Genomic DNA, 14,964 nt, shown 5'->3' with positions numbered 1-14,964 from the left:
AAGGAAAATCATTTGGCACGCTTTGGTTCACGGGCATACGCAAACATATGGGTTGTCTTCAAAAGCAATCGTACTGAAGTGTGAGTGTGTGTTTTCACATTTACAGAGTCCGTTTTTGTTACTATTTCCATTGCTGGCTTTTATCTCACTTGTCTCTGTCCAATGACGTCTATAGCATAGTTTATTTGTTATTGATGCCCCTTTTAATATCAGTAGTTCAATATAGCAGTTGTTCATATGAAGTCATTTGTTCAAACTAGTCATGCTCACTATGATTAGTGGATCCAAATTAGTTGTCTTCTCTGTCAACTTTTACACTTCCCAGCTGTTGCCCTCAAAGGCCACCCTTTAGTAAGTATAACTAATTTACCATAGCACTCTGTTTTTCAGATAATACACAGACTCTCAGATGGTGATTCCCTGCTGCTGCTTTAGGGTAGGTATACAGGCTGCGAACAACAAGGTAGACAATTCAAATCCACTAACTTCTCTGAAGGAAGATGAGGTTGTCTGCTCCTGTAAAGATGTACAACTTCTGAAACCCAGCGTACAGTCTCTGTGAATTGGAATTAACTCGGTAACAATGGATTTTGTTTGGTTTGGAATTAAAATGTAGGGGGATAGCTCTTATGTTTTATTATTCTCTCATTTGCTGCTGAGTGAACAGGTGTCTTTACTAAGCAAGAAAGTAGACTGGGGAGTTGCTAACGGAGCAGACAGAAGGAGTTATTGCTAACATTGTTTTCACAATCATTTTATAAATATATAGATGTTTAGAAGATCGGCTTTTGAGCCTGTTTTACTGATTGCTTAGTTATACTTCACCCATATATGCACTTTGCTATAAGCATTAGTATCACTCTGATGACAATATATACACCCTAAGTTTTCATCTATTTCCTACAATATTTGACACTTTAGTAAATCCACAGGTGTTTGGCAAACATTTTCCAAATGTAAAGAAGAAAATCAGGCACTGAAAAGTTCAGTAAGGAAGATACCATGATAAAAAGAATGTATCAACTATTGCTTCAGTTAAAATATATTCATCAGAAATAGGGATGTTCCTAAAAATTACTATGTGTTGACAATATGAGTCTTTCCTCAAGGAAAAGAATACAGATCCTATGGCTTCTCGGCACATACCTTCACATTCACTTTTCTTTAGGAAAGTCCCAGCTCTCCAGGGTTTCTGATGGAATCCTGGACAACAGCGATCACAACTCTCACCGCAGGTATTGTGCTCACATTCACAGCGGGATTTCTAAGCAAACAAAAAGGGAGATCCATCATTTTAGCATTGAAGAGAACCATAAACAAGGGTTTTCCTGAAATGTGATGGAGGGGGGCGGGGACTTCTAGACATTGTACCAATATGTAAAATATCGTGTTGGGCAATGAAGAAAGTGGTTTTAGCCACGGCATTAATACATATGACCAGCACCTGTTTGCTGAACTCTGAGTTGTTTCTGGAATCAATGGGTGTAGGATCCAAATAGAATAAGGTGGCCCAAATAGGAACAGTTTTGAAAGCTTAATTCCGCTCTGATGCCTGCGGTATGGGGATTTTCCAGGCTGTTTTATGTCTGTGGAATGCTTCCCTCAACATAGTTTAGTAGTGGGAACAAAGAAGGGAATTGATTCCTAGGATCTAGGGGTACAGGTAGAATAAAATAAGATGCCCTCCTGAACTACATTTCTCCTCTGTGCATATTATATAGGTCTGATCTTCCATGATGGCCTTAGGGACTCACAAAGCCCGAGAAACATCGCCCATCCTCCACTTGGGAGAGAGCTCCTTAGTCTTACAGAGAGCAGCATTAGAACCTTGCTACTCAAAATATAGCAGGGGAATTTGAACCTTCTCTGAGAGGTAATATTTTGATCCATTAATCAGAAAACTAGCTTTGAATATAGTATTGTTTGTACTACACGCTTAGTTTTTAAAACATCATAGTCCAACCGAGGTTCACTAATCTTATGCAATATATTTATTCCATCGACTCCAAAATAGATGATTTTATGCATCCTGGGTATGCTAATGATTGAGAAAAATAGAAGCTCATTCCCTTTCTTATCTAGGTTTACATAATATATTGTCATTTATGGAAAATTCTACCAAAAACATATTCTGACATTCTCATGTATGGCAATTTCAAGCCTTTCTTGATTATTCACTTGTGCTCCACTCTCTGTTGCCCCTGCCCAACCTCAGCATTCTTTTTCATGGCCAGCATTTATTTACTTCCTAGCCCATTTTTCATTTTTTTGCATTAATTTTTTGATTAAAAAATGTTCAAGAAGTGGCCAGGTTGATTGATAGCAGACAGTCTCTGAAGCTAAATCATACAGCTTGCTGTCACAGCTAGAGAAGTTTCAAAATAGATAGACCAGTTTGGAGCTGTAAAAAAAAAAAAGGAAGAAAGAAACTAATCTGTTTTCTGATACTGTGATGGCTGCCTTCAAAGCCTATCATCCTAACTGCCAGCTCGATTTCACCCCAGCCCGGCTTGCTGTTATCCTGTCTAAGTGGGGAGCTGACACCCATTCACAGCGTTTCCTGTCAGCAGAGCCCCGCATGAAGCATTTTACAATTCAGGGCTTTGTTTCGCCTAAGCAGCCCATCAACATACATACATTTGTGGCTGGATCCAGGGGACAAGCTCGAGCATGGCCATAGCAGATACACATCCCTCCGACTGAGATGTCCTTGATGGAGTAGTAATACTATAAAAGGCAACCCAGAGAAAACATCCATTAAGAGAACTGCAAGGTGAAAGAAACAGTTAAAACATGTTCCATTCCATATCATCCTTCATTTGTAGCAAGTGGGTTTTCTTGGAGAATAATGGGGATTTCCTAAAATTGATCATAACACCGTTCGTGCTGTAATCATACTATAAGGAAAGGATGCCTCTCATGTAGGTTAGGTGGGCGTTTGAGAAGTTTCCTTTAAACAGACAGTACCTGCCATTGAGAGCAGTTGGGGGGTTGGTTTTTTTTAATTAGGGCCAAGAGCTGTGTTTCTTCCTCAAAGTTGGCTGCCTTTGTTTCAGAAATGAAAATCTATTTTAATGCCACTATAAGAACATCATGTTCTGCATAATAGAGCATGTGATTACCCAAGTCAAATGGTCAACACCAGTCCATTTCAGCTCACTCATGCCTAGACTATCAATTAGTTAAGTATTCCATTGCATTTTTGACAATTGTTAATTTTCTCCAATTCATAATTTATACACTTCACATTCTGATACTAATGGATGCTTGCAAGTATGTCTTCTCACTCAAGTCATGCCACAGTAGCAAAGGAGCGTTGTGAAAGCCTTCCTCTTCCATATCACTAAGGTCCACTCTGCTTTGCAGGGCCGGTTCTCTCGTCACATTTTGGGCGCCTTTCAACCGGAAGGGCTCATCCTCCAGCACTATATTAGCGAGTGTCTCACCACTGTTCACACACATCCCAAAGTTTAACATTTCAGAAGTAAATTGGCATGTTCTTCTGCTTATGTTGTCTGGAAGCGGTCCAGCATGAGTGGCCCTGCTGGCATTTGAAACACAAGTGGCATAGCTCACAGCATCACAGCCTCATACAGGCCAGCACAGTATGATCAAACTGTGCCAGAAATAACAAATTGAAGAGCAATAGTGTTATAATTATTGTCTGAAAGAACATTTAAAGTTCTCTCAGGAAGTACTACACTATTAGTAACAGACTAATATATCTATAAAGGCCACTTAAGCGGTCTATTATTTAAAATTATGCACCAATCTCTAATGTCAAAGATGAGGAAATTAAAGCATTTTCCAAATTCTTCACTCTGAAATTGATTAAGCATGCAATTGAGATGCATTGATAATTAATGGTGATGGTAATGCGAAAGTTGGAAACAAAAAAGTAATCAGTAGTTGGAAAACATGTCTATGGTGAAAGAAATGATGCTGGGTATGGCATGATAGAATTTGCAAATACCATTTTAAACAGTAGAAGTAGTGATTATGCACATGGATCTTTGTATATGGATTACACAATAATCAACTTGACTACTTCCATAAAAAGAGACAATGCACAAGCTAATATCATTAGTCAGAACAAGGCTAGTTATTAATTGCAGAACAGACCATGAATTGCTTATATGGAAGTTCAAGTTGAAGCTGAAGGACATTAAAACAAGTCCACAAGTACCAAAGTACAATATTCTTAAATATATCCCACCTGAATTTAAAACTATCTTAAGAATAGACTCAATACTTTGAAAGCTGATGACTTATGACAAGTTGTGGAATGATATCAGGAATATAATATATGGAGAATGCAAAAGGTAATTAAAAAAAAACAGGAGAGGAAAGAAAGTGGCTATCAGAAGAAATTCTGATACTTGCTAAAGCAAATGGAAGACCTGATAAAACAATGCACTTTAACAGAACATTTCAAAGGGCGGCTTGAGAAGCCGAAATAAAGCATTGTAATGAAATGTTCCCAGACCTGGCAAAGGGAAGGACAAGCTCTGCATCGCTCAGGTAAAAAGGACTAATCAAAAATTCAATTTCCATTGCCCTATTAAAGGTTCTGTAGACAGAACACTGAGCAATGCGGGAAGCCTAGAAAGAAGATGGAAGAAATACAGAAAGCTGAACCCAAGGAACTGGTCACCATTCACCCATTTCGGGAGGCAGCTTGGGACCAAGAACTAATGATATTGAAGGAAGATATACAAACAGCACTGAAGATATAAAAACATGCCTTCATGAAATTATGAAATTCTAATTGTGATGTTTAAGTAATTGAATATAAGGCTCATTATTTTATCCAAATTAAAAGGAAGATAGGGACTTGGCCAACCAACTGGAATAAATTCATATTTAACTCCATTCCCCCCCAAAAAGAAAGAGGATCTGATAGAATGTTCAAATTATTAAACAATATCATTACTATCACGAGCAAGCACAATTTTGCCAAAGGTAATTGAAAAGTGGTTGCCAAAGTGCTTTAACCCAAACTGCCAGAGACTCAGACTGAATTCAGAAGAGGAAGTGGGGCAAAGGTTCTTGCTGATGTTAGATTTTGGCTGCAAGGAGAGGATGACAGGAAGATGTCTCCTGTGTTTTGTTGTCTATGCAAAGGCATCTGATACTGTGGCTCATAAACGACGAATAACACTGCAGAGAGCGAGGACTTCGGAACACCCAGTCTGCTCAGATGGAAACTGTAAGTAGACTGAGGCAGAACAAGGGATAGTGTGACAGTTGGGGTCAGGGAGGATATGGATCCGGCTTGTAGCCTTCACTGTACTTATTCAATTTGTATGCTGAGCAATTATAAGACTGAGCACCAGGATTGGAGAAAGTCTCATTAACAACAGGCCATGTGCAGAAGACATGACCTTGCTTTCTGGGAGTAAAGAGGACTTGAATGTTTGGAAGACATTAGAGAATACAGCTTCCATTATGAATTACATTTTAACATAAAGAAAACAAAATCCTCAAAAGTGGACGAATAAACAACATCCAGGGCGAAAAGATTGACGCCGGCGAGGGTGTCATTTTCCTTGGATGCATCACTGCCCATGGAAGCCAGAGTCGGAATGTCAGAGGACACTTCACTGGACAAATCTGTTGCAAGATATCTTTAAGTTTTTATAAACCAAAGATACCACGTGGAGGTCAAAGTGTGCCTGATTCAAGTCATGGTATTTGCAATCGCCTCCTAGGCACCTGAAAGCTGGAGAATGTATAAGGAAACCAAAGCAGTGATGCTCTTGAAGCATGAGATTGGAGAAGAATATTACGTATGCATGAACTGCCAGAAAAACAACCCAAGCAAGCAAATCTGTCTAGGAAGACGCACATTCAGAAAGCTCATTGGAAGAGAGGACGATGAGCTATTGGGGCAGGTTATCAGGGTTGGTCAGTCACTAGAGAACCACATCATGGTGGGCAAATGACAGCATTACTGAAAAAGACGAAGACCCTCAGAGCAATGAAGAACCAAGTGGCTGCAACATGGGCAGAGGCCCTGTAGAGACTATGAGGGTGGCACCCAGCTGGGTAGTGTTTGATTCTGGGGTCCATAGGGTCACCATGAATCAGAACTGACTCGTTCAGCAAGAACAATATAAGAACCTCAACTTGAATTTGAAAAGAATGAACCTTGAGGAGGACGTGTGCTCATAACAATAAATGTGTTAATCATTTCAGAAAGATGAAATTAACTAAAAGTTGACAAAGTTTTGTAAGGAAGAAAGTAGATGTGCAGCCCATTTGCTTTGCTTTGTTGTTGTTGTTGTTTTTCAAGTGTTAGTTGAAACATGCATGCCGTTATTTCTTTTCTGAAGTTAATGTGGCCCGATGTTCCCATTTAATCTACCCGGACTTTTAATGATTATTTATAATTACAGAACTAGAGTCTTTAAAAATACTAATTAATATGTTAGGACACTTTGTAATGGTCAGAGAAGTTCTTTTTTGTGTGTGGGGAATTCAAATAGCCACCTTAGTGGTAGAGATGTCTACTGTTGGCATTTATGTAAATGTAAACCACAGACAGCACTGTAGGTGGGAGCTCCTGCATTTCTTGGCTGTAAGTCCCTGTTTTCCATTGTGTGTCTCAAAACTCCTCCATATCTTTTCCTTTGTGTGTTGTTATTTATGCATGAAGTCCTTTAAAACTCTTTTTAATGTACTATCTTATTTAATATACCCAGTTGAACTAGGTAGAGAGTTAATATAATTTAAAAATTTAAATCCAAAGAGAATTATTTGTTCAGAAAGCTGATAGAGTATTTGTTGATGCTGTTAAAATGGTGAAATATCTCTTAAATATGAATGTCTAATGTTTCTCTTTTAAGTCATGACAAATAGCAGAAACTCAGTATCCTATTTTGTATATTTAAATTTCATGAAGTGCTTAGTGTGCTCATTATAAGTACTTTTAAAATATATCTATATGTTGATAAAATAGGTTTAAAAGCATTGTTTTAATAGGCTCATTTACAGTGCAGTTATAAATAATAGAAGTGTACCCTATGCCCCACCACTATATTCTAAAAATGATGAAAAAAGGAATAGTAATGTATAGTCATTGATTCCACCACATTGATCCCACTCCCCCACCTCCACCTCTGATGATTACTATACTGTTAGGAAAGATTCCTTTTCCCTATAATATGATCCATGTCTTCCTCGGTGTGTTTACAGAGTCAGGCCAAAATTAGAACTAAAAGTGTTTCTTCAAAAACGCATGAAGAACCATAAGCATCAATATAAAATAATGATTACCTCTGCACATGACCATTTACAATATGCTAAAACATAACCCGAGAGAAGATTGTTTCAGTGTTGGAAAATCCATGGCATGAACACACCTAGAATCTGTGGTACAGAGATAACTACAACGGATAATGGGGAGGTTCTGTGTGGAAGAGTTCATTAATGAGGGGAGAACTCATACAGGGGGTAATCAGAAACCTTGTGATTGGTTACCTGTCAACATTTAGATGAATAGTTCAGCAATTTGGCATTTGGTGGCAGTGATCTGAACTTAGGGTTACTCTGCAACCAAGTGCTTTGTCCCAGAATCTTAAATCCGTTCTCTCATCGTCTTCCCCACTTACTCCTCTAGTCATACAGTAGATAATCTATTGGCCCGAAGTTGCTATCTGGTGTGATGACTCAGTTGAGACTCTTGGCAATGTGATGTGTAGCATTGTATAAGAAAGGTGACGTGACCCAGGGAAATGGACTGGGGAGACAAATGTATTGTCAGATATTGTTGTGTTGTCCCTTGACTCATGGCAGCAAAGGACATAGCATTATAATTCATAGCAACCTGGACTGATAATCTATGCCATTATTTGGTAGATTTCAGGTTAACACTGGAACTAGCACCTAAATTGGTTCCTCCTGTGCAAAGATACGCTGAATATGTACTATAACCCTTTGTTTTTCTGCTGATAATCTACTCATAATGGAAAATACAACAGCATACACAGAGAACTCTGGTTTTTGCCTAAAGGAATGTTATTTCAAACTGTGGACTGTGACTCATTCATGGGACATAAAACAAAATTATTGGATTAGACTAAACGGTCCACAGATGAGCAACATAAACATCTCCTGGGAACTTGAAGAAACTTGACCCGCCCTGCGCCTACTGAATCAGAAGCTGCATTTCTGCAAGATTACCAGCTGATTCCAGGTCCCTAAAGTCTCGATCCCTCTCCCTCCCTTTCTCTCTCAGTCTATGTACGTATGTGAGTGTGTATGCGTATATGTGCGGGAGCATGACAGAACAGGCATTTTAGTGTTGTCTATCGCCAAAAATGTTTCAAAGCTCCTGCACATCACTAGCTCCTCAGGCCACTTTGTCTAAGACTAGTGACCAACTGAAGAGCCAGACATTATCTAATTTAGTCCTCAAGAATAAAATGAGCGATTAAACACTGTGACCTCTCATTTTCACTAAGAAGAAACTGAAATTTTAAAACATTAAAACACATTGGAAAATGTTGCAAACTTAAATAGTAGCTGAACTTTGATCTAAACTGAGGCCTTCAATATAAAGTACCTGATAAAAATCATTCCTATAAATCAAAAAAGGTTTATTTTTAATTGTTTAATCCTTTGAACAATAATTAAATTGACTAATGCAATTTTACTTTGACATACAAAAATTATTATCAAAACTTACTCTTCTGGTGACGATGGGGTCAATTTCCCTTGGATCTTTGTGGGCAAACATCATTAGATCAGCATTCAAGGTGCGGATCCTCTGAAATTTGAGGCGAATGTAGCGGGCAGAGGTAAACTCCAGCAGTTCAGGAGAAGGATCATCGGCACTTGGTCTTCCATTGATCAAAGAGATATGAATCTGAACAATGAGAAAAAACAATGGAATTAACCAAAATAAATATACAGCTTTGTTTATTATAGTGGTAAAGTTTATCTCTCCTCCCAATCAGTCAGGCAGATGCTGGCTCATGTTTACTGGCTGAAAAGTAATGAAAGTATAAAGGCATTTTATGGCTCTTTGATACACATACTTGTAACTCACATGTGTAGGTCATAGGTATTGCCTACATACTACAACTCATAGTTCTCGAATCCAACTTTACTTTCTAAGCATTCTCTTTAAAAAAAATTATTGTTCCATATGTATTTAAGAATTTGGTGTATGCTAGAGACGAATGGGAAACTATAGAACTGACTTTTTTTTAATGTTAGAAAGTATCGGAAACAAAAACACATTGGGAAATTTAAAATCCTGAACTTGGAAATGCCTAATGGGATAGCCTTAAAATCTAAAGGTAAAACAATTTACCATATTATAAGAGAAGCCAGACAAATCGACAGCCACATGGATTTCAATAGATATCTGGTTAGTCGGTGATGTATCATGGTGACAAAAATGTGCCAACAACATACCCATTCTGAAAAACACACTCGATGAAAACAAATGAAAACATAGACAGAATTACACATTTTCTATAGAAATAATTTGCATAATTTACACTAGATGATAAAATGGAATAATAATGTTTTCTGTATTAAAAAGACATCAAATATCAAGTCTCTCCCCCTCCATGGGAGCATCAGACCCACATGCTGTCCTGGAGATTTCACAAGAACACAAAGTTCTGCGAGAGCCTCCCTGCTGTTCTACTTCCAATACAGACTTGATTGTTCTTATGACAGTCCCTTTGATATTCCATATGCTTCACCAATGCCATAATCCAAGTGCATCCAGCCTTCTCTTGTTTTCCTTCTTCACTGTCCAGTTATCACATGCACAGCAGGCTATTAAAAATATGGCGGCATGTTGGTTTAGCCAAACCTTAGTCCTCAAAATGACATCTGTGTTTTTCAGCATTTCAAAATATGTCTTGTGTAGCAGATCCTTTTCTTCCCTTACCATGGATGCTGATTTTGGATCCAAGTAAAATGGAAATGTGGACAACTTCAGTTTCTCCTCCACTTATCATGATATTGCTTATTGGTTCAGTTATGAGGACTTTTGTCCTTTTAATGTTAATATGTAATCTGATTGAAAGTTGTACTGCCTGATCTTTACTAGTAAGAAATTCAAGTCCTCTTCCTTGTCAACAAGTGTTGCTGCCAGCATGTTGGAAAATATTGATGAGTTCTCTGCCAATCCAAATGCTGCATTTTTCATGTACTCCGTTGCAGTGCTTATTTTTCCAGTTTACAGATGAACTAAGTCTGAGGAGAGAATGCAAAACCAACACACACTTTTTTCCTGATTTTAAATGGCCTAGTTGGATGGAAGCAACTGTCTATTGATCTCTAAGATTCTGAAGAGAGCAATTAAGTGTTCTGGAATTCCCATTCTTTACAATATTATTTATGCTTTGGTGTGATCTACACACTTAAGTATTGTTACATTGTCAATTAAACACAGGTAAATATGTTTCTGGTAGTCTCTATTTTAGCCAACATCCATCTGACAGCAGCAATGAACTCCTTTATTTCCTGTCTCTGAATCCCACTTTAATTTCTAGCAGTTTCTTTGGATTCATTGACAAAACCATTTTTAAAAAATTTTCTTCAGCAAGATGTTGCTTGAATATGATATTGGGGTTATTGTCTGATATTTCTGGCTTCTGTGGGATTACTTTTCTTTGGAAATATGGCCTAGTGTAGGAAAAGCACTAGAGCTCATTTGTAATGTACAGATAGAGATGACTTGATTCGGTTTATTTCATCTGATACATCCCATGGGAATAGTAACAATTTATATGGTTGAAAAAGGACAGTTGCTGTGAATAAGTCAATCGTTTTGAAAAATTCTGTTTGTATGATTATTCCATTTCAGACTGCAGAGTTTGTTAAAAATATCCAGCTTCCTTACCTTTGGCATATGGACAAGATTTAGCATGAGGAAGAATCAATAGTGTATGGAGGAAAGACATTCAAGTTGCCCTGAATGTATTCTTCAAAAACAAGAATCCAGAAATTGATGGAGCACCAGTTGAAATGTTTCAACAAACTGAAGAAGCACTGAAAGCACTCACTCGTCTATGGCAGGAAATTTAGAAAACAGCTACTTGGTCAACTGACTGGAAGAGATCCATATTTGTACCCATTCCAAAGAAAGGTAAACTAACAGAAAGCTCATACTATTGAAAAATATCATTGATATCATTGAAAGAAAGATTGTGCTGAAGATCATCCAACAACAGTTGCAGCAATACATTGACAGGGAGCCACCATATACTCAGGCCAGATTCAGAAGAGGACTGGAACAAGGGATATCATTGCTGACATCAGATGGATCCTGGCTCAAAGCAGGGACTACCAGAGAGAGATTTACTGGTGATTTATTGACTGTGCCAATGCTTGCAACTTTGTGGATCATAGCAAACTATGAATAGCCTTGATAAGAGTGGGGGTCTAAGAATATTATATTGTACAGCTGTGGAATGTATAAATGGATCATGAAGCAGTTGTGGGAACAGAAGAAGGATATACTGCATGGAATCCAGTTTTAAAATCAGGAAAGGTATACATCAGATTTGCATCCATTCACCATGCTTATGCCCTCTGGATGCTGAGCAAATAATCAGAGAAACTGGCTTATGTGAAGAATTATGTCTCAGGATTTGAGGGCGGCTTATTAATAACCAACAATACACAGATGACACAACCTTGCTTGCCGAAAGTGAGGAAGACTTGAAGGACTTGCTGATGAAGATCAAGGATTGTAGATTTTAGTATGGATTACAACTCAATGGGGAGAAAACAGAAAACAATAGTCCTCACAGCTAGACCGATAGGTCACATCAAGATAAACAGAGAAAAGATTGAAGTTGTTAAGGATTCACTGGTGCTTGGATCCACAATAAATGCTCATGGAAGCAACAGTCAAGAGATTAAACAATACATTAAATTGGGTAAATTTGCTGCACCAGCCCTCGTTAAAGCATTGAAAAGTAGGGGTGTTATTTTGAGGACTGATACTAATGTTCCTCTGACACAAGTCACTTCAGTTGCCTCAAATGAATGTGGAAGTTGGATTGAATAGGAATATCGAAGAAGAATTTGAATTGCGAGGCTGGAGAAGTATACTGAAAGTACCGTGGACTGCCCAAAGAAAAAATAGAGCTCTCTTGCACATCCAGAAATCCCCTTAGAGGTGAGGATGGTGAGACTTTGACTTGTGTACTTTAGACAGGTGGTCAGGACAGGACAGTACCAGGAGAAGGACATCATCCTTGGTAAAGTAGCAGGACCATGAATAAGAGGAGATGGGTTGGTGTAGAGGCTTCATCCATGGGTTTAAACATAAGAACAATTGCAAAGAGGGGAGCAATATTTCTTTCTGTTCTACATAGGGTCACATTAAGTGGGAACCAACTTAAAGGCCTCTAACAACAACAAAAAGTCAGATGACACAACTTTTCTTGTAATAAGGTTTTCACTGGAGAATTAAAAAAAAAAAAGAAATAGATTGCCAAGTCCTTCTTCCCAGTGTTAGTCTGGAAACTGCTAAAACGTATCCACCATAGGTGACTCTGTTTGTACTCGAAATACTAATGGCAAAGCTTCTAACATCACAATAGCACACAAGGCATCACAGGATGAATGGTGCCATGGTGTCAGAGATAGAGAAATGGAAATTCATGATATTACGTTCCTAACATTCTGCATTTAGATAATCCTTGAGAGCAATTACAAACTGAATGCCAGGAAGTTATGTGAGTCCCTAAAGAAACATGGCAAACTCCAATAGATGAAAATAGCTACGAAGTCCCAGGGAATCAACTCAAATCCTTCACTGTAAAAATAGGAAATTTCTCAGCTCGTCATATCTATCTTGGTGGCTTAGTAAATAATAAATCATTTAATTAACACATTTGGGGAAATGATAGAATGAAAGGTCTCTTAAAAGAGTAGATCTCAAAATACTGTGGACTCTAATGTACACAACTGTAAAAGAGAAAAGCAAATCTTACATGTGCATAGTATGGCAACTCACAGTCAAACTAGAAATATATTTAATCTTTTTCTATTGCTTAAGGAAGTGTCCATTAAAAGCTAAAAGAAGACATGAATAAAGTTAAAACCCAATGAGAATATGTTGCCTAGAACTTTTTTTCATTCAATAGTGACAGATTAAGATTTAAATAGTTTTATGTAGAGCTTTAAGTAGTACATAGTCATCTTATCAAGTTCTCTTTGGACAATTCCAACAAAACACTATTTGAAAGAAAGGAGGAAATCATTACATGTCTGGGATTAAAGTTCCCCACGATTATGAAGGATAGTCAGTGTTCATGTTATGGTGAACTACACTTGTACTCCATATGGAACCAGTATGTTCCCCCTTTAAACAAAGTGACACTTTACAAATGGTGTGCACATTCTCCTCCGGGTTAGTAAGCCATGTGATAACTACATGAAGGATCCAGCAAAGGAACACTGTTGCTCACAGCTTTGCTATTTTCATCAAGATCTTCTGCCAAGAGAGCTTGTAAGTCTAGTTAGTCCCAAGCTGTTTCTGGGATATAAAATCGGCCAGCTGTTTGGCCATGTTTTGTGCAGCTTCCTTCCATCTTTTTTTTCTCTCCACTCTCCTTCCGAATAAATCATCACATTGGAGAGGATTTTCCCACTGGCGCAATGCTGTGGGGCTTCAAGACCTCTGGATAATGTAGCATCCTACCCAACTTCGTATGCGCTGACGACAGTGAGGTGGAGGGGCAGAGGAGGGGTGTCTGTCTTCAAGAGAATGAAAATGCGTCGGTGTCTAAGGCTACCACTGGCTTGCTGTGAGACCCTGGGAAACCGTGAAGTCTAGTGTCTTCTGGCATGTTGTCACTTTAGACATGCTGGTGGGTGCTACTCATGCTGTCGCAGGGATCATTCCAACTGAAGATGTCATTGTATGCGTAGTGATCACTTCTTTCTAATTTAAAAGAATTATACCCTTTTTGAAATTAATTTCTACAGAGGGAAAGGGAAGCATAAGAAGGAAAAATGCATCATGAGAAAGATTTTCTTTGTGACCAAATGACTCAAGTAATACTATATAGTCTACCCAGTCTAAGAACTAAGCATACTACATAAATCATCCTTTCCCTATTGATGAGGAAAACTTCTTTCACACTATAGTAGTTTTCAAATGATTACAATGAGTATTAAGATAGTTTATACATCAAATAACAGTATGCCACCTGAGTTAGTTAATTGTGCCAGCCTGGCCAATAATCACATGTGGGGCTAATTGAAAAGTGGGGGGATAAATGGGTGGTGAGCCTCGCCTTTCTAGTTCTCGGGTCTCTTGCTTTGTGATGGTCGCACCAGGGTGCAGCTGCCTTAGCAGTTCCCTGCCTCAGCTTGCAAGATTGACTTCCTACAAGACATCTCCAGGGAGAAGCCGCATGGACCTATCCTGATGCAGCCCTGGGTGCTGGAGCAGCCTTTTAGAGACCCCCGCTAGTGCTTCATACAAGACATCCCCAAGGAGAAGCTACATGGACATATCCCAATGCAGCCCTGGGTGCTGGAGCAGCTGTGTGGAGACCCCTGCTAGTGCTCACATGCTTATTCATTCATTGACTCAGCTTTCCTCCTGCAGTCGGCATCATTGCCTCTGTTTTGTGAGGTGAAGGACTTTGTGGACTGGTGTTGGGTTAATGGGTTAATGTTGGACTTGTGAGCTTGGGCAGCATTGGGTTGGGATGTTTTCATGATGCATATTTTCTTTACATAAAACTCTCTCCTATACATGAGTCGCTGTGGATTTGTTTCTCCAAAGTACCCAGACTAATACACCACTTTAGTGTCATGTTGTTGTATTTATATTACCATAATGATTTTAGATTCCTGAGGTCTAGTCGTAAGACCTAGCTGAATGGTATGTTTGTTGGTTGAATTAATCGAAGCAAAAATGGAGGTTTATTATGAATCTTTAATAATAGCAAAAACTCTTGACATGTATAGTAG

At 38.5% G+C, this 14,964-nt stretch overlaps 1 protein-coding gene across 6 annotated transcripts in view; it reads right to left on the bottom strand.

Moving 5' to 3' along the window:
* The window catches only part of LAMA2 (laminin subunit alpha 2), a 671,264-nt gene that overhangs the window by 404,751 nt on the left and 251,549 nt on the right, over positions 1-14,964 (bottom strand). For all 6 annotated transcript variants that reach the window (XM_045294657.1, XM_045294659.1, XM_045294658.1 and 3 more), the window contains exons 5-7: positions 8,690-8,869; positions 2,638-2,727; positions 1,147-1,264 (exon numbers count right to left, since the gene is read on the bottom strand). In XM_045294657.1, the coding sequence (XP_045150592.1) occupies positions 1,147-1,264; positions 2,638-2,727; positions 8,690-8,869 (388 nt within the window). The remainder of the gene's footprint in view (positions 1-1,146; positions 1,265-2,637; positions 2,728-8,689; positions 8,870-14,964) is intronic.

This window comes from Echinops telfairi, unplaced genomic scaffold (assembly GCF_000313985.2).
Source record: "Echinops telfairi isolate 266 unplaced genomic scaffold, ASM31398v2 ScPeMD7_3533;HRSCAF=4204_0, whole genome shotgun sequence".
In the NCBI taxonomy this organism is placed as follows: domain Eukaryota; kingdom Metazoa; phylum Chordata; class Mammalia; order Afrosoricida; family Tenrecidae; genus Echinops; species Echinops telfairi.
Note: the sequence above shows the minus strand (reverse complement) of the source record. Positions and strands in the feature narration are given on the sequence as shown.